The 19,917-nt window shown below is 33.7% G+C and overlaps 5 protein-coding genes across 29 annotated transcripts in view; 3 read left to right on the top strand and 2 right to left on the bottom strand.

The window, feature by feature from the left end:
• The first annotated feature begins 483 nt into the window (after window positions 1–483).
• Window positions 484–3,220, top strand: LOC123701822 (dual specificity protein phosphatase 23-like). Its single transcript, XM_045649388.1, has 3 exons — window positions 484–1,004; window positions 1,579–1,702; window positions 2,266–3,220. Exons 1-3 carry the CDS (start codon window positions 585–587, stop codon window positions 2,415–2,417), a joined length of 696 nt encoding a protein of 231 aa, XP_045505344.1. The 5' UTR covers window positions 484–584; the 3' UTR covers window positions 2,418–3,220.
• A 358-nt stretch (window positions 3,221–3,578) lies between these two features.
• LOC123701738 (dual specificity protein phosphatase 23-like) lies at window positions 3,579–5,837 on the top strand. Its single transcript, XM_045649250.1, has 4 exons — window positions 3,579–3,660; window positions 4,137–4,659; window positions 4,869–4,992; window positions 5,436–5,837. The coding sequence occupies exons 2-4, from the start codon at window positions 4,246–4,248 to the stop codon at window positions 5,708–5,710; spliced, it is 813 nt and encodes a 270-aa protein (XP_045505206.1). The 5' UTR covers window positions 3,579–3,660; window positions 4,137–4,245; the 3' UTR covers window positions 5,711–5,837.
• LOC123701740 (26S proteasome non-ATPase regulatory subunit 9) lies at window positions 5,832–8,935 on the bottom strand. The gene is made up of 4 exons (XM_045649251.1): window positions 8,689–8,935; window positions 7,175–7,244; window positions 6,668–6,906; window positions 5,832–6,343 (listed from the first exon to the last, which is right to left on the bottom strand). Exons 1-4 carry the CDS (start codon window positions 8,827–8,829, stop codon window positions 6,131–6,133), a joined length of 663 nt encoding a protein of 220 aa, XP_045505207.1. The 5' UTR covers window positions 8,830–8,935; the 3' UTR covers window positions 5,832–6,130.
• A 928-nt stretch (window positions 8,936–9,863) lies between these two features.
• LOC123701748 (microtubule-actin cross-linking factor 1) overlaps window positions 9,864–19,917 on the bottom strand; it is a 266,616-nt gene continuing 256,562 nt past the window's right edge. For 16 of the 25 annotated variants that reach the window (XM_045649283.1, XM_045649291.1, XM_045649282.1 and 13 more), the window contains 8 exons: window positions 14,534–14,745; window positions 14,046–14,203; window positions 13,809–13,915; window positions 13,552–13,714; window positions 13,168–13,236; window positions 12,249–12,599; window positions 11,486–11,578; window positions 9,864–11,332 (listed from right to left, as the gene is read on the bottom strand). In XM_045649283.1, coding sequence (XP_045505239.1) covers window positions 11,155–11,332; window positions 11,486–11,578; window positions 12,249–12,599; window positions 13,168–13,236; window positions 13,552–13,714; window positions 13,809–13,915; window positions 14,046–14,203; window positions 14,534–14,745 — 1,331 coding nt within the window. In that variant the 3' untranslated portion in view covers window positions 9,864–11,154. Of the gene's footprint in view, window positions 11,333–11,485; window positions 11,579–12,248; window positions 12,600–13,167; window positions 13,237–13,551; window positions 13,715–13,808; window positions 13,916–14,045; window positions 14,204–14,533; window positions 14,746–15,337; window positions 15,475–19,917 lie in introns of all 25 variants that reach the window. The other 9 variants (XM_045649289.1, XM_045649278.1, XM_045649288.1 and 6 more) reach the window with 8 other exon arrangements.
• LOC123701751 (protein wntless) lies at window positions 16,776–18,947 on the top strand. The gene has a single exon (XM_045649297.1). The coding sequence runs from the start codon at window positions 16,903–16,905 to the stop codon at window positions 18,532–18,534; it is 1,632 nt and encodes a 543-aa protein (XP_045505253.1). The 5' UTR covers window positions 16,776–16,902; the 3' UTR covers window positions 18,535–18,947.

Here is a 19,917-nt window from a genome sequence, read left to right as displayed (position 1 = left end):
ATTAATTAGTAGACAGACCTCTGCAAAATATAAGATTTAGTATAAATTACCTTTTAAAGCATACTTATGCTTTAAAAATTCAAATGTCAATATGTCTCCCCGACGAAAGCAACAAACTGTACAATCATTAAAGTGAAACTCATTGTCAAGACAACAAGTGAAGAAATTCATTCATGAACATTTGCCAACAGTTTCTTTCGTTAAATTCATCATAATCAAATGAGCGTCACTGCTCAAAACGAACAAAAATAAACGAAACGTGTGAAAGTAAAATTTATTAGATTCGCTTTACGTCTGTTTAATAACAACTGCGCAAAATAAAACTGCGTCCAATTTTACTATTCCTATCTCTATATTGGTGGAATAAGAGCCATTATATTGTACTTTAATGTTTCCACCCGTAAATAAATTCTGGCCAAGGTCTGGGTCTCCAGAAATAAATATTACATCCTCCAGAGAAAAGGGAAGCATGCCAACTTTTACGTCGTGTCGTCAGTCAATTGTAGAATATCGTTGATGATAGTCAATCGTAATAGCGGTGTCTTAGAATCAATTAAATAACGGTGAATTAAATTTTTCGCAAAATGGCGGACGAATATTACCACGTGGTGACGAGAATGGAAGATATAACTGAACAGGATGATCGTCACTTGGCGGGCGCGAGAAAGGAAATTCGAAATGGAAATACGGACTTAACAGTAATTATACCTGAAAATCCGTTTCCCGAAATAGAAGTGGACGCTTACCCGCCGTTAAAGTTTTCGTGGGTTATCCCCAAGAAATTGGCAGCAATGGCCTTCCCTAGACATAAGGAGAATTTGAAGTTTTTAGTCAATCAAGGTATAACGCACCTGGTCACTCTGACGGCGGGAAAAAAGCCACCAGTTGATGACATGCCGAGGTTGAAGTGGACAGAAATACCCGTGGAAGAGTTCGATGTACCCACGGTAGAGCAGATAGAGAAATTCATAGATATTTGTAAGAAGGCTGATAAAAATGGAGAGGTAAGTGCTATATTCGTATATCGTGTAGTGTTCCTTGAAAAAAGTCTCATTGCGTCGTAGACCCTTTCCAATAAAAATTAATAATAACTAAAATGGAAAACCTTCAGATATTTTTTTTGCTGATCAATTATAGTTTTTATGAGTATGTTCACTAGAATTAATATTTTATGCTACACTTATAATTCAAACCAATAATAGAAATACAGAAAACTATATCATTTATAGAGAATCCTCTGAGCGAACCCGGAACCTGCTTTTTAAGACATTTCGATGTCTAATAGACTATAGAACAAATCAGGCTCTACTCAAAGCACTTTTTGCCTTTACGCCCACAAGCCTATTACTATTTAGCTAATTAAGTATTCATTATGATTCTTCTTGCAATATCTAATTGAACAGTTTGTTTGAACGTGCTAATCAGGAACTACTTGACCAATTATTACAAAAATTCTTTCACCGTTGGATATGTACGTGATCCTTGGGTGTGTGTAACTTACTGGTAAAGCCGACGCTAATATTATTATATATTTAAGTTTTCTACTTCAATAGGTAATATTCAATTTATAAACCCCAGGTGCTCGGCATACACTGCAGACAAGGCAGGGGTCGTTCCGGCGTGATGCTCGCCTGCTACCTCGTACATTTTCATCGATTCGACCCGGAACAGGCGCTCAATGTTATTCGAATGATACGAAATGGCAAGTTAACAAGTTTTTACGTTACTAGACAAATAATCCCGCTTCATAATCGAATTTTTGTGAGAATACTGGTTTTCTTTGTTTGACCATAACTTCTAAAAATATCGAACATGACTGAGGACACCGACTGTTATGTTTTCCACATCTCTGTTCCTCCAGATGTATGATTATCATTTTAATATTGTTTTTCATCGTAAAATTGTAAGAACGTTTAAAATTATGATGGGTAAATGACCTTTGTCTATGTTTATTTTAGTGGTTGAAGAAAAGTAAACAGTTTCTGAGTAAGAGGGTAATAACCGGTAATTGAGCTGGGAGTTCTTAGAGAATTTAACAAAAGGATTTCGCTAGAAATTTGTATTTGGGGTGACTAAAATACTTTATAATAATAATATTATAATTTATTTATTTTTGATTAAACATGTTAGTTAAGTAACTTTGTATTCGAGAGAAGGCAACGGAAGAACATTAGAACTTTCCATACGCTTTATCCAGTTTTAATCTCCATTTCTAATTCCGCCGGACACGTAATTGTCTATTCATTACTACATTACCTATTTCAGGATCATGCGATTTCTGCGAGCAAGAGGAAGCCGTGGGACGGTATTACGAACATTTGACAGAAAATAATCCCCTCCGCTTTGGAGTAAGCGGCGAAGTAATGGAAGAATTTATAGAAGCAGCTAAGGAATATACGAAAAAAGCACTATTATAATTTAATTCCTGAATTTTAGGCTAGGGCAAACTCAGATTTGCATACTTTAATTATGTAAAGTGAAACTTCTCTATGAGGGTTGAGAGTTATTTCAAGGTCGCGTCATGGCACTACTTTCACGTCATGGAGTAAGGCGACGACTTTGATATCTTTGAATTTTGAAGTTTCACTTCTGACACGTGTGCTCTGCACACACGCTCTTTTTTAAATGGTAACCTTGATTGAAGAAACGAACGTTGTTATGTTTTGTTTATTTGATCTATTTTTAGTGATACAGCTAGATTTTAGATTATTTTGCACTAGTTTTCATCAAAGCAGTCGTAAAATTAAATGTCGGAAACGTTAATTCTGTACAGGCGTGTTTAATCTGTTTATATTGGCAAGGTTACACGGAAGCATAATATCTAATTAAGTATTATGCTTTCATTAGAGAAATGAATATCATTTTAATTTTCATCTAGTTAAGTAAAATAGATTTTTTGAAAGTTTTGATTAATTGATACTCGGTGCCGAATTAATAAATTAAATTTGTATAAGGTAAATGATCCGAAAAATTCCTATATAAATTATAAATTTATTTTTAATTGACTTTTTTTGAAAAATTAAAATAATACCTCACGTAATTATTCTCACCATGCAATATTTTTGTCGTAACCCTGTACACAATTTATATTAATAAAAAATATTTTTTATAGCTCATTAAGTTTGTGCGATGACTGTGATGCAATGTGTGATTTAGTTAAATATGTGTTAAAGCTGTGTACCTGATATATTGTTTTTAAAATAATATATTGTTTGATTTACTTCACTAGTTTTATTTAAATCTACATTACATTTCACTAGTTTTATATAAATCTACATTACCTACTTAGTTTAGTTTCTTTACAAATCCTTTTGTCAATATTGCTCTATAGAAGAAGGTACCTATGTAGTTACCTACTTACCTTCTTAAACATCAACATTATAAAAAAAATTCTAAATATAGACGTAACTATTTGATTGCCCTATTTAAATTGGCTGTATGCATTTTGATCAGTGTCGTGGTCTAGTTCCCGCCAATATCGATGCCAAAAAGTAAATTTTTGGCGGCAATCCAACTGATGTCAAACTTTCGATTCACTAGACGCGCTTAAAATAAGAGTTCAAGCTTAACAATACGATTAAAGGTGTATTATAAATCTGTCAACAGTACCTATGTAAACTCGAAAGTGATATAAATTATGTGTTGTAACAAATAGTGTAGGTTAGTGTAGTGTGTTACAGTTCCCGTGTTACAAATGGTTACAAATATCAGTTTTTATGATCAGAAACCGTAACTGTTATTCAATGTTGAGTGTTTCAAATGAATATTTGGTTATTGCGTTGTAGGGAAATATTGCCAATGTCATTCAAAGGCCATAAATTATTATAACATAAATTTAAGAACACAAATATAATATTTTTTAAGCTTTATTATCTCATTCAATTTTTTTTCTATTAGTCGATTTTTAACGAAGTAACTCCCAAAATTGTTCGTCGACAATTTGACGATGCAGAAGATTCAATTCAATATAAAACCACTAACAACATGTTTTTAAATAGTAGAGCCTTACCACCATATGTTTAACAGATTATAGAGATTCAGACTAGGTACAAATTCGGTATTATTTTTGCTAGCTATCAGTAGCGCAATATTCAATTTGAAAACACTTATTTCTTATTGTATTATTTTATCATTAGGTAGGTACCAAACAGAGCATAATCTACAAATCATAACTAAGTTATCGGTGTCTACAATTTTTCTTGGAGCCAAATAGTGAAACTCTCATATTTTATAGTCGGCTTAAAAATGTCCACATTACGAGCTGGTCCCAATGTAAAGTTAGCAAAAATTTTCTACAAATATGAAGACCGTCCAAAGAAAACAGAGGAACCGGTAGTTCAGAAAGAAGTAGTTAAAGATGAAGAAACTAAAATCGAGTCTGAACCTATCCAATCCTATCCTCCATACAATTTCTCGTGGTTTGTCGAAGGCAAGATCGCTGGTATGGGTTGTCCACAGACAGCGGAAAATCTGAACTACTTAGCTGACGTAGGAATCAATCATATTATAACTCTGTCCCCGGAAAGAATACCGCCTTTACTACAATGTGAAAAGAAAATGAAATGGACGGAAATCAGAATCAAGGAGTTCGCAGCGCCGACTTTGAAACAAATTATTAAGTTCATTGAAATATGCAAGAGGGCTGAAATGATGGGGGAGGTTTGTCATTGACTATTTAATGAGTTTACATAATATTTATTGTAAATATATTTTCTAGTTTCTAGTGTAGATTATGTTACTGCTATTTGTGTAACTGTACTGTGTACTTATTGCTTTTTTATATTGTTGCTTAAAATGATACTAGATGGCGTTGTGTATTTCTTACTTATATTATTATTTATTATTTGTGTTTTGTTCATATAATTTAGGTGATAGCGGTCCACTGCCGACACGGTCGTGGCCGCACCGGCACCATGCTAGCGTGCTACTTGGTCTTCTTTCAAAATATGGCGCCTGAACGAGCTGTACTTACGACTAGGTTGAGAAGACCAGGTAAAATGTGTTCATGTTTATATTACTGAAGATTATTGTGATATATTACAGATTTGCAATTGCGAATTTTGTGTTTGTCCATAATTTGACAGTAGAGATCAAACCGTTAAAATACTACTGAAAACGTTATGCATGATGACACTCGTCTAATAGAAAAAGGAATACTGATACAGTGGTATGTCCGAAGAAAACGTAATGTATAGAATTTATTCGTATGTTATGGATAATACAGTATTTTTGGATATTTTCTAGTATTCATTCATTATTTATTTCATGGAGCATATTATGAATTAATTAAAATGCGTTGTCACGTTGCATAGGTATTCAGTGCTAATATGTAATCTATCTGTATACGAAAATTCACTATAAACCGTTCAATAGCTTTGAAAGAGAAGCACTTTACAATTAAAATATATCATAAAATTGCTAATAATTAATTTCAGGATCATGCGAAACATACGAACAAGAGAAAATAGTCTGTCATTATCACGATTGTCTTCGCGGTACAATAACTAAGCCAGATTATCGTTTGGTAGATGATAAATTATACTTCGATTATACTATGAAGTATACTTATGACAATTCGGACGAAGAAACTGACGATATCGAAGAAGAAATAGATGAAAAAAAGACGTTAAAAGAAAGAGTGGACGAGGCCATTTTAAAAGCAAAACCGAAAACTAACGCAATGGTCATTAATCATAAAATTTATTTTTGAACTATTAAAAAAAATCTACGGTTTGTGGATGTCTATGAATATTGTAAAGAATTGAAATAGAAATTGTTTATTTATGTTTGAGCTTTTTGTAGATGATATTGTGATAAAATAAAACACCATGAACATTTTTAACGATTTATTTGCACAATTCCATACATGTAAATACAATACTTTGTACTTATGAAATGAAAAAGTTTTATACAGAAAAAAAGAGAACATTTTTTTGCAAATACATTTTATTCAATATGAATTAACGAAATGCTGAATACAATTTAAAAGGCCAGGGTGTTTTTAAAATTAAGCTCTGACCATATGAAAGAACTACAGAATCGTTTTCCAGACTACTTCAAACTTCCAATAAGTACTTAGATAGATTCAACAAAATTCATTTCATGAAAGTTGCCATACATAAAAACTAATCTACAATCTTCGTATCTGGCAACCCAGCAAGCCAGGTTGTTCCCAGGGCCTCGGGACAACCGTAATAGACTGTACTAGGTCATTCCTTTTCACTCGCACTTGGATCCTTTGTCCAACTGAATGTGACACTATTTGATGTACTTGTGTGATTTCTGTGAAATTGTTGTGGTTTATTGAACCGAATTGAAGAATTTCGTCATTTTCGCAGAGTCCCTGAAAATAATGGAAAATTTTATATTCAAATTTTACAAACTTAACTAGTTATGTATGTCTATATATCATCGAAATCTAATATAAAAGAGGAAAAGTTAGATTTTTCATTTATTTGGCATGATTTTACACAAGAACTACTGAACTGATTTAAAACATGTTTTTCATTAGATATTTAAATATATAGTTCATTCAGAAGCCAAGACACAAATAATTACAAAATATTGATAAATTCTAAATAGTTAATTAACAAATAAATGTCTTTATCTTGATTACAGTACTGCTTTATGTGGCCATACTGTAAATTAGGCTAGTAAATATACTTACAGCCAGTTCAGCTGGAGAACCTTCTTGAACGGGCCCTACAATAGCAAAGCATTGTCCAACATCATCATTCCCATTCATAGCACTGTGACCGTTCATAGACGCATGACCATTTGTATAATTCTGTACAGGAACTATTCTTCTTGATGTTCCTTGCCCACTTGAGCCTACAAAACTTGAGTGAACCTCCGTAAGACCTCTCTCTATTTGTTTCATTATTTCTTTATGGTCGTTCTGCAAGCCTGCAACAATTTAAAAATTAGATTTTATTTGATTATATATAGATATTTATTGATTAGATACTTATTTTGTGAATGTGGATCCGCCCCTGGATATTTTTTTTTTTTTTTTTTGTAAATTAGGTACTGGAATAAGGTATTCACGAGGCTAAACTTCTACTAAACTTGAAAATATTTGTATACAAAATCTCCGAGCAATAGTATGTAATAAGAATAGAAACTTTCTGCTTGCCTACTACTTGGGACTGTAATATCAATTTGGATTACTTACAGATAATTCTGTGTCTTGCATGTCTAACTTTATATACATCGATATCGTTACGCGGAAAACCATCACAGTCAGGGGGGGCACACTCAAAACTGTCATGTAAACGCATAGACGACAGCGACGCGGGCGATGAGTGGTATAACTAAAATTAAAAAAAAAGCCGCCATCTTGTAATGATGTGCGACTGTCATTGTCAACCATAGTTTTCAACTTTCGGACGGACGTTGATGCGATTTCGAGGTTATCTCATTTGTTTTTGTTAAATATAATATCTGGTTATCTTTTAAGTTTTTGTTTCGGTTAAGTTTTGTTTTGTTATTTTGTTACTTGTTTTATTGTTGTTAACTGTTGTGAACGTTGTGATCATGAGTTTTCAACGGAGGAGAAAACACGCTAGAAGCTTAGAACTTTTTAAAAACTTGAGAATCCTGCCTCTTGCATGTATTTATATCAAGGAAATTTGTATTTTCATAAAAAAACATCCTCAATATTTTAAAACTAATAAAGAAATTGGAAAATTAACAAGATATCCAAACAATTTGTTTTTACCGAGGCCTAAATTAACTTTGTACAAAAAAAATGTTCCATAAATAGGTATTCAGATATTTAATAAAATCCCAAAAGACTTGCAAGGGGTTCCTCTTCCAGGATTTAAAAATAAATTAAATAAATACTTATTAGAGAATTGTTTTTACAACCTAAATGAATTTCTGTATGATATGAAAAATGTCTAAATAATATAAAATAATGATATTGATATTAATTGATTGACTGTATGACTAATGATTTATGTATAACCCAAGAAGGTATAACCTAATTTTAAGTGACAATACTCCTGACTCGTATTTTTACTATAAATATCTAATCATTTTCATTCATTATGTCAATTAATAATAATTATTGTATGCTATGTAGTTATAGTAAAAACTAAGGTAAAAACATGAATGTTCCTTAATTCTGATCTTAATATCTTTGTATGTACCATGTTTTTATGCAATAAATGATTTATTTATTTATTTAGAACAAAAGCTTTAGTTATTTCAGTGACTGCACTGAAATAACTAAAGCTTTTGGTTTTAGCAGATTTTAGAGGTTTTAGCAATTGTATAGTATATAAATCTCAATTTCAATTTAATAAACGTGAATACCGCTAAAGAAATTGTTTTTTATTCTCACCCCTGGTTGCCCTCATTACTTATTTATTATTTACTCAACTTACAAGGCAACTTATGGAGTGAGAGTATGTTTACAAAAATATTACTAACGCCACAAAAAGAGTGTTGTCACGAAAACGACGCTTTTCTTGGTGTTAGTAATATTTTTGTAAATATACTTTCGCTCCATATCTGGTGCTAAATGTCGATATGCATACTGCATAGCTATATATATATATATACCCCTTTAAAGCATTAGTTATCCTACAAAGTTGCAGATGGCAGCACGTTCCATACATGCACTTATTACCACAGAGTAGCCACTCTATCTCAGTTATACATCCTTCCTCTATGATCACAGTCTACCAAAGCATCCTGCATTCCCACGTTATTAGTTTCCAAAATTGCAGTTTGGTCCCGAATTTCACTTTCAATGCGGTCTTTTTCTTGCATCAACTTCATTACCCGATCTCTCGCTGGCCCGTCCATATTATATCCAACCATTTTGAGTTATTTTCTCAATAAATCTAATATTTTCGGTACCTAAGTTTTGTTTAGAAAATCAAAACAAATGTTTTTCAAATGTCACATGAAATGACAAAACAAATTTCATGAATCGTACCCTAAATCGTACCTATGACGTATTATTATTGCCAGAGTAAATAACATTTATGTTATAACGAACAAATACCGGTATATCAATAACGAATACCGAATAAATGACAACGCTTAAAAGTATGCAAGTTACTATCTCGCAACTCACCCCCGTTTACCATGAGATAATAATCAAACTAGCTAATAATTTAACTTAAAGACCTTGTAACATTCCAATTTGAAAGATTAGCTCCTGAGATCACAATATAATATAACCCACAGTTCAACGCTACAAGAATTTAATTGATAAATAACAAGTTATTTTTTTCGAAACTAGTTAATGCGACTTCATTCGTGTTGCAAAATCAGTATGAGATTTTTATTTTCTTGGATATTCTTCTAACACTTTTCTATACCTAGTTCATAAGTTAATCTAGTTTAATCTACATTAAACTACGTAATTGCAAAGTATTATCAAAATCCGTTCAGTGGTTTTGCGTGAACAAACATAAATCCATCTCCACTAATCAGCATTTATAATATTAAAGAGAATAGGATAGCGCTGTTCATTAAAGATGTATAGTGATTTGCGACTTGCAAGCTTCATTTCATCAGTTGTTTTTTTTGGGTCTACAAGTCTCGAATATTATGAACGCATGATAGTATTTTGTTGAAACGTATTTTAAGATTTACCATTGGAATAGTAACATCATTTAAAATTTATTTGTAAGCTCAACTACGAGCAGAATGTTTAATAATCTATATAATTTGTACCAACTACATTCAGCAAATAAAGACAATTTGAATTGAAAGAAAAGTACATACCCTCACAACACTAAATTTAATAATAATAGTTAAAAGTAAATTCGTCTAGTAGTTTTTGTGTGATTCTTAAATATAAAGGAACTGTTAGGGGGTCGGGTTGTATAATAAAACACCAAAAATAATTGTTACATTTTATTTTGAAATCAATTATGAGATTTTAAACTGTAGCTCTTCAGAATCATTTACAAAAAATATTGCAAGCTTTTGTAGTAGTATATTTGCTTCGATTTTACATAAATAACAAATATAACAATGATTTAAATAAAATGACCAGATTAATAGTTTTACAATACTTATATTTCTAATAATAATAGATGCTTAATTGTAAAGTCAGAATTATATAATAAAAAAATAACAAGTAAATGTGAGTGTTGGTTAACATTTAAGGAAGGTTACATTTTTTAAAGCGTTCTTTTCATAATATATAAAAGTATTCTTAGATTTATTAAGTAAATGTCTTTTGTGTCGACAAATGTACTTTAGTATTACTTAAAAATAAAAGTCCGCTGTGGAATTTCGTTACAATGAGCATGTTTTTTGCTAAATTGTTGAAATACGTAACAACTCTGGCGATAGTCATTAAGTATTTCAACTGTATTTATAAACAGAAAATCTTACAGTAATCACAATAAATATTGTGCAAATAAAAATAAATTACATACATAATCCACGTAAATTCACAAACAAATACGCTGTATCCACGAAATAAGAAACATGATTGTGCATTACAAAGAAATTATCTCTATTATCACCTTTCGATTATCGACGACTGCTTTCACACCTCGTAACAACCTACACAGTCTGGCGAAACTGCGCTAGCGTATCAACGGTAGAAAGTCGTTATCGACAATCCCACGTACGACGAACAAAATGGTCCCTAAAGAAAACATAAAAATTTAATCACACTCGATGTCTCAACTTCGAGACGAATTACGTATTAAATATACACTAACAATTATGGCAACATTGACAATAAATAAGACAAAGGAATATTCACAATAATAAAAGAAAAAAAGAATGGAAATGATCTAATAGAGAAAGACTATATAGAACTTAGTCGAATAGAATTTGCTCGGTAGAAAAAAATACAAGGCATCAAGTGCAGACTTTGTGTTTATCACTACATCTATAGTTATCAACTACAAGCCACATTCGCAAAATTCATTTTTCACAAGCTTGGCTCGATTCGCGAATAGGTTAATTTATCGTTAGTAATAAATATAATATCGGCACTGGGGATCGCTTCGACTAACATTATTAGGCTCGTTACATAATTTGTTAGATAAATTTCAGCTATAATAAACGTTACACGTATGCAAACAATAAATTGCGCGCGTATTAGATTGCCGTCAAAGCGATGCGAACGGCGCGATATTTGAATAAAGAACGTCGTTTTTGTTAATTCTTCGTTTATAATCGGAACGGTTCTCGTTTTTCTGTGGTTTTTGACGTCGCGGAGGTGCGTCGGGTGACGGGCGTGGTGGGCGCGCCGCTGTCAGACGCGTCAGACGGTTTGCGCAGCAGACGTGTTGTGGCGGTCTGCTGGCCCGGACGCACCGGCGTCGTGCTGCCCGACGGCGTTCTTTGCCTATGACACAAAATAAATTAACGCATCTCCCTCAATTCAAGACACACCATGCAAAAAAGCATTCAAGACACAACCCCATACGGCTACGAAGAAATTTATAGCTATTCTAAATCAAACCAAACATCAAAACTACGAAGTACACAGCGAGATTACCTAAAGTGGCTAGTGTTAGTGTTGTGCTCCTTAGGTACCGGTATTCGACTTCTGCTAGGCGTATGTCCATCGGTCGATGCAAACGACCCACTCCTATGTAGATGATGTTAGCGAGCATAGAGACAGACAGATTAGAAAACAGATAACAAGAAGAATGTTGCTTTATCAGTGCACATGATTTCATTACCGATGTGAAAGAAAATTTTTTATAATTTGAATAGGTAATTATTAAAAAATACATATTAATCTCTGAAAACTTTGAGATGATAATAATTTTTAAACATTGATAACAGAAGGTTTAAAGTGTACAAATAAAAGTGCATGTGCAATAATAAAACAAGAAAAAATATACAATAAGGCTGTGATTTATGAAAGCTAGATACAACAGAGTGCTGATATTAAGATGATACACATTTTCATCATTGTTGTCAAAATCAAAATGCTTTGTATTAATTCATTTTTATGAAAGCCAAAAACAGTGCTAGGTTAGTTCTTCAAGCTTATTATTAGTGTTAAATTATGCACCAAGCAAAATATCATATCGACAAATACAAGCTATAATGAATATATGGGAATATTTTGTGAAGGGTTGACTTATGTGATATTTTGAATAAATGAAACAATTTTTATTATCTATATGTAATGTAGATTCAAATATCTAACGAGTGATACTGATAATTGATGGGCGATGATATCATGTGAAATAAAAAATGATCATCAATACATTCGGGCCAAAAACAAAGCTAACACTAGAAGCCTGTACCCTTTAACGTCGCGTTGGGTTGGTTTTGATGCGTCCCCGCTTGATTCGCTTATGTTACTTTCGTACTCATTGTCGCTCGTCATTCCCGATATACTGAACAGGGAGGAATCGTCTTCTGGACTTCTTTGGTCGGACTTAGGATCTTGGGAAGTGGGACTGGGATCTTGTGATGTTTCTCTGGAGTGTGACTTGATAGATTTCAGTCTTCTTTCAACGGACGGCGACCTTTGAGATCGATTGCCGACGTAAATCGGGATTTTAGTCGAACCTTGGGTTTGGAATGCAGGGTGATTATGAGATAAGGATTTAGGATGTTCAGACGCCATTGAAGATGGCTGGGAATGTGTCGAGCTGTTTTATCCGTGTTAAGTATCGATGCATGTGGAAAGGAAAAGATAAAAAATACATATTACTATTTTTCTTTTAATATTTACTTATAAATAAATAGGTAATATTTATACCACACTAGCTTTTAATGTTAATAGACTTAATCTAGCTGACATGCATCTGACAAACGTTCAGTCCACTTTTTGCCCCGTTTTATAAGCAATACCCCCACCATATGTATGAAATTCAATGACAATACAAAGACAAAAAAACTTTGGCGAAATAATTTCCAAGATGTGCATTTTCCTTGCTGCTACGTAAAAAATCACCCCAGCAACCAATTCTCGTGCTCCTCGTGTGCATATCCAAACAAATTACTGATACAGTCGCAATAAGAAATATGAATACGTTACATGATCATGATATGAAACAAAATATGTTAGCACAGTTTTACATATATTATTTTTTATATTAAACGTCAGTTTCTCTGCTAATATTCAAGTATTCACATTCAGATTGCGATTATATCGAAAACAACGCGCCACCTCAATCAATCAAAAACAGTTCTAGCATTGTCAATCATTCAGTGTACCTCACTAACGCGGGCACCGGTGACAGTGTCGGTATACTGGAAGTGCGGTACATCGCTCCGCTATGATACCTGCCCATACCCGTTCAAACCAATTGTAATTACCACATTTAGAGGAATAAAAATATTTTTACAAAGTAGAAAATTAGACACAAAAAACCATAGAAACTCTTTTGACTTGTTATTTTCGGTTTAATTATAATCCTGACCATATTATTATACACAATGTTAAGATATAAATGTATCTAGAGTACAAGAGTGTCTCTATGGTTCTGTATTAAAACCTAGAGCCTGTCGGGACTCGGGACTTGTTCAAAAATTCGTCCAACACGCAGAGGTCATCAAATATATCATTAATATCATTAGAATCGTGTAAATTTAACGCACCTTCCGCTAGCTGGTGTTAAGAATCCTGTCGGAGTTCGTGGTCGTGATCCACCGTTAGGTGTCGTGACTCCCAACTTGCTGGCCGTAGCTGCGGCGCGGGCGAGCGATGCCCGAGTGTTGGTCACCTTGCGCATTGGTATGCGAGATGGCGTTAATACATCATCTGCAGAAAGACAATCCATATAAATATAAAAATAGTAATATCAAAGTGAACATACTGATGAAATGGGGATAATAATATGTGTCAGTTGATGTACCTGTACTATCCAACGACAAATTAGATCCATGTCTTGATGGTGGTTTCGATCCGGTTCTGGAACCTGGCCTAGAACCTGGTCTTGAACCTCCTGGAGTCAATGTTGACCTAAGAAAATAAATGTAATGATACAATTATTTATATTTTTACGATTATATTATTATAATTTATAATTTTTCAAAAAAACTAAACTTAATTATTGCTTTTTATTTGTATCAATAGTGTTTCCATTTTTTACCTTGGTACGCTGGGTTTTCTATATCTCTGTCCCAATCCACTAGCGGCTTCGTTGTCACTGAGAGAGTCAGGTGTTCCCGCACTCAATGAGGACCTGGAAGCTCTTCCGGCGACGCCACCAGCTGACATAGGCACTGAGCGAGCAGTTCGCTCTCTTACCTATACAATTTAATTATAACAATGAAAATCTGTACATAAAAACCAAAAATGTGATGATATAAAGTACAATGTAGCTGTATGAATGATGAAAGTAATAATAATGTATTAGTGTATGATAAAACTCCATGATCTTGTAAACACATCAAGGCAAATACGTGACTTGTGCATGCCGAGCTAAGATGAATTGAAGATCGATTACAATTAAGTCTCCAGAGGCTAATACACAGAAAATTACAAGTAACTAATAAATACAAACAAATCACAGCTGCAGTTAAGTTAAGGTTGATAAAGTGCAAAAACCGCCAAACTATCACACAGCCTAATCATTACCCAGTGATATCCTGGAGACGGTTGATATCCATGATGGTGGGTATAGTGGTGGGCGCCCGGTGTCGTCGAACCTTGAGATCTTGAGTGGCCGTATATGAAAGCTTGCTTAGTGCCGTGCGTAGAGCCCACATGCAGCGGATACGAACATGGGAGCTCTTCCCTCTGTCTTAAAGCCTCAAATATTGGCCTCAACTGCTCCATAAACTCTTCAGCTAAACGCATCAATTGAAAATCGGAAGTCTTTCATTAAGATGAACGAAAACATTTGAGAACAAATACATTCTTTCATAGTGCCAATCTTTTGCCGAATCGCGAATGTACAGACGGAGTTACGATTAGTCCACACACTAGTCGACGGACACGCGTTTATTTGTGTAATACGGGTGTGAAAGGATCTAGAGGGAAGGACAAACAGAATACATTACCATAACATCCAAATGCGTTGACGTGCCACCTCTCCAATCCAAGTGGTTTCAATGAAAGAAACTAACAACACCAAAAACTACACGAGCTGGTGATTCAATGCTTAGCAGAGCACACTAATGCAATACGACAACGCTACGAGCTCATCACATGCTGTTCTCACCACGACGCAATTGGCTCTTGCAAATGGATACATCTATCCATGTACAAGATTCAACGGAAAAGCAAAAATAAAAAGAAAATCCCAAACCGATTGCTCCCTCTATATCTACTGTGCGTAATATGTAGTACAAGTGCGAATCTATAACTAAACATAACCTGTAGAAAGAAATCATATTTATAATATTATAATAAAAATCGATTGAACTCTAAATTACTTACCTTTGTTATTGGTCCAGTGGACGGAGGCGTATTTGTGTTTGAGCGAGGCGTACGCGGTCTGAACGCAGCCATGCTTTGAGACACTCCGTCAGCCAGAATGAATTGCTCCCGTAGTTCGATGTTTGTGCGTCCCTTGGCTGCATGCGGGCGGCGTCCAGTGCAGGATGTTTAAAGGGTAGGAGTGGACAGGGTGAAAATAAAACCGTTCGGTAAAAGGGTAGGTTAAACAAAAAAACACCAAAATGTGTCAAAGAAGGAGACGTGCATTGGAAGTGAGGGGGAAAAACAACAAACAAAATCAGAACATGTCAAACAAAGACAAACGCAATAATAAAAAATAAAATATAAAAATCAAATCAAATCATAATCATGTTTGTAAAAAAGTGCAATTAGGAATAGGAACAGTAAATACAATTAGTATTCTCACACCAAATCATATCCATTCATTGTAAATCAACAGCAAGATGTTCGAGTTAACTTTCACCGTATTAAAGAATAAACCGGAAAAAAAATTAGGTATTACATTTTTATCGTTTCCATAAGAATTAAAAAAATAATAATCCTAAGTTTTTCTATGTAATGATGTAACATGCATAATCCTGCAGTTGATTTACATTTAATATATTAGTATATCTACCAAGTGATATATTTTAATAGCAAATTATATTCAAAACATGCATAATTACAGAATATACGAAGCAAAACTTTTAAATTAATAATTGTTTGATTTTGAAATTCAAATGAAATACCATCTGTATTTATACATAATAAGAAATAATCTATTTATTATAAAATGAATCTAGCAATACCATTAAAAATTTAAATAATAACACGTCCATTGCAAACATAATATTTAAAGCGACACCAACGAATACGACTCGCCTAAGAACCTTGTTTCATATAAAAGTAAATTAAAGAAATATCTTATTAAATTCAAAACAATTAATAAAATTTGTAATATTACTACAACAAGGCTCCTGAAGCAAGCCTTATTTCTTACCGAGCGGGCAGCAAGCTTCATGCTGTTCCGGCTTACTCGGATCAGGCAGCGGTAGCACTAATGATACTATTCACGGTTTGGTTTTAGGAGGAATAACGCAATAAAATAATATAAAAAATAACAGGAATTTCGGGAGTGGAATGGGCAAAGCAAATACAAATTAGTAAATTAGTAGCAACATCAAATACGAAAAAATTACGATAACTTAGCCGAATATTTTCTAAATCTAGCTTGGTTTTAGGAATGTTTCATGTGTGTGAGTAATGTAATGCAGTGTTTGCAAAAAAATATGATTAATAATGTGTGTATTAATAGATTATTTTTAAAACATTTAATAATATTAATTTATTATAACGATATTCAACATGAATCGTCGGTATCGTTATTAACGTTATCGGTTCGGTTTGATACTGGCAACAATGCAATTGCGCATGTCACTTGAAAAGCATCGCTTCGGCGGTCGCGTTGTTCAGTTTGCGTCGGGCTCAAAAATATTTTATAAAAACATTTTAATGTCTCTAAGTTATCAAGATCTACGTGCAGTCTTATAAATGTGAAAGCAAAAATGACTGGAACAGTGCTTGAAAATCTAAGCGGTCGCAAATTGGCAGTGCTCATATCGTTTTTATTGCTTTGTCAAGTGGTATGTTTTTTGATAGGTGGTTTGGTCGCGCCCATGCCGGCAAACGCGCAAACAATCCTAGGAACTGTTTGTAGAGACACGACAAAGGAGAAAAATGACACGACAAAGTGGTTTTACAACCGCGGCAAGGGTAAATGCGAGACCGTTAACCTCGCCGATTTACACCACGACCTGTCCGAATCGGACATTGTTTTCGCTTTTCAAATGCCGATTCCTCGTGAAGGAAAGACTTTTGACTACTCGAGATGGCAGCAAAACTTGATTGGAGTGCTTCAAATGGATATAAAATACCATTCACAGATGGAAATTAAACCGCATAGTACAGTGACGATCGATGCCCGTCTCGCGTATCGAAATAAAGGCGATCCAGACGATGCATGGAAATTATACACGCTCTCCGTCGAAAAAAGGAATCTAGACTGCGATATTGATATAAAGAGTGAGGAATATTTGTATAATTGCACAGCAATGCCTCTGTTTGAACTCGGTTCACTATATCACGACTATTATTTATTAAATATTAGACTTCCAGTTGATACAAAGGACATGAATGCACACATTGGACACATACAAGACATGTGGGTCACTGTGATAAATCAAAATGGAGGATTCACCAAAGTTTGGTTGTCTTTGAAAACAGTATTCTTTCCGTGCATCATAGGTATATTGGCTTGGTTCTGGCGAAGAATACATTTGTTGCAACGGAAGCCTGTACTGTTGGAAGAAATGTTATTCACTCTGGGAATAGCTATGTGTATACTAGACATGCCAATTGAGTACTTAACACTTCACTTCGATCTACCATTTATGTTACTATTGAGTGATGTCAGACAGGGCTTCTTCTACGCTAGTTTATTTTCCTTCTGGCTTGTTTTCGCCGGGGAACACATGATGATTCAAGAAGCGAAGACTAAGAATACTTTAAGAAAATATTGGCGTCATTTGAGCGCTGTTCTCTTGGGATGTGTGTCACTATTTGTATTTGATATGTGCGAGCGGGGTATACAGCTACGGAACCCATTTTACTCAATCTGGGTCACAGAACTGGGAACAAATCTTGCTCTTTCATTTATTATTCTTGCGGGGATCTCAACTGGAATATATTTCATGTTTTTGAGCTTTATGATATGGCAAGTGTTTATAAATATATCTCACAAGCGAGAATCTCTGCCGGCCATGTGTTCTGTGCGTCGCTTGCACTACGAAGGGATAATATATCGTTTTAAATTCTTAATGTTGGCGACGATGATATGCGCCGCTATGACGGTAATTGGATTTATTCTCGGACAAGTTGCCGAGGGGCAATGGAAGTGGGACGAGAACATTGAATTGGAGTATACATCTGCATTTTTTACTGGAGTGTATGGAATGTGGAATATTTATATATTCGCCCTGTTGGTACTGTACGCGCCTAGCCACAAACATTGGCCCGAGAGTGACACTACATCAGACACACAGAACTTGAGTGAGGAAATAGAATTTAACCGCATTCCGAGCGAGCGCAGTGAGATTTCCTCGCTAACGTCGTTTATCGCGAAGCCTACCGTAGACTAAACTTGTACTTAAGAATCTCATTGTATAGCTTTGTAGTTAAAAATCAGTATTACGCGAGCAACTCAAATATTTAACGTTACAACTCTTTATATAGGAGTACTATCTAAGTGAACATAACCTTTTTAGATATAGAAATAGTTGTAAGCTATCTTTTACTTAAAACATTATAATATTAGCTCAGGTAAATCTGAGTCACTCGACATTCTTAAATCAGGTATATGACCTTGATCTTTCTAAAGCTTGTATGAATTCCTAAATTTATTTGCCATTAATTTTTCTGTGATATTTTCCATGAATTTTTTATAACGCATTTACATTATGTATTTAATTCGTGTTGCCAGTATCGTTAATGATATTCGACTGTAGTGTATTTTTTTTGTATGTGATTAGCAAATAAATATTTTGAAAATGTACTGTGACTTTTCTTTTGGACTTTGAATTTTCGTAATGTTGCTTTTTTAATAATTAGCGTAGGTTAGTTTTGAATAATTTTTAATCAATTGTACTTATAGAGCTGAATTGCCCGTCAAACCTGTTAATGGACGTTTCAATATTGTTATGGGGTTAACACAAACATTTTCGCGTTAGGATTGACACTTTGAATTCTTATACCATAAACTCACCAATTGACTTTCAATGCTGCTAATAACTAAATTATGCATACATTAGAAAGTCAATAATATAACATATTCAAGATTATATCGGAAAAACAAATTGAATTTAAATTATAAAAACTACCAAATAATTGTATTTTTTAAATTTTCTTGCATATATTTCTTTGGTATATAATAATAACATTTAGAACATTTAACGTATAAATTCAACTTGTTTTCAAGTTTCTCACGCTAAATTATACAAGGATAATAGGTAAGCCATGTTTTTTAAAATGTTAAAAATTGATTAATCATTAACTTTATCCCATTTTAATGTAAATTCCAGATGACTATTAGTAAAAAAATATGAAGACTTGTTTAAAAACATGACTCCATGATTTTGCATTCTATATCTATTTAATAAAAATTACAACTTAATATTTCAATCTAGAATTTCCTGTCTTTATATAGTTTTTGTTTTATACTAAACTCCGTACTCGTTAGATAAGTTATTTCCGTGGCAGTGAATGCAGAACCATCTCGAATTATCCACGATTACGTCATTTACCTGCGTTCACTAGAATATCCAGTCCACCCACACTATGTACCTAACTCGGAATAAATATACCGTAATGTAAAGACTGAAGTATGCATGAATTCTATTCATTAGAAGTATTTAAACATTCTTTTTGTGAACGCAAGTAAATTACGTTAGATTCAGACTTCGTTTTTTTTAGTTTTTAACAATAATATGGTAATAAGCTATTTCGTGAATTTCATTTTGTCTGAA

Source organism: Colias croceus, chromosome 22 (genome assembly GCF_905220415.1).
Source record: "Colias croceus chromosome 22, ilColCroc2.1".
Classification (NCBI taxonomy): domain Eukaryota; kingdom Metazoa; phylum Arthropoda; class Insecta; order Lepidoptera; family Pieridae; genus Colias; species Colias croceus.
Note: the sequence above shows the minus strand (reverse complement) of the source record. Positions and strands in the feature narration are given on the sequence as shown.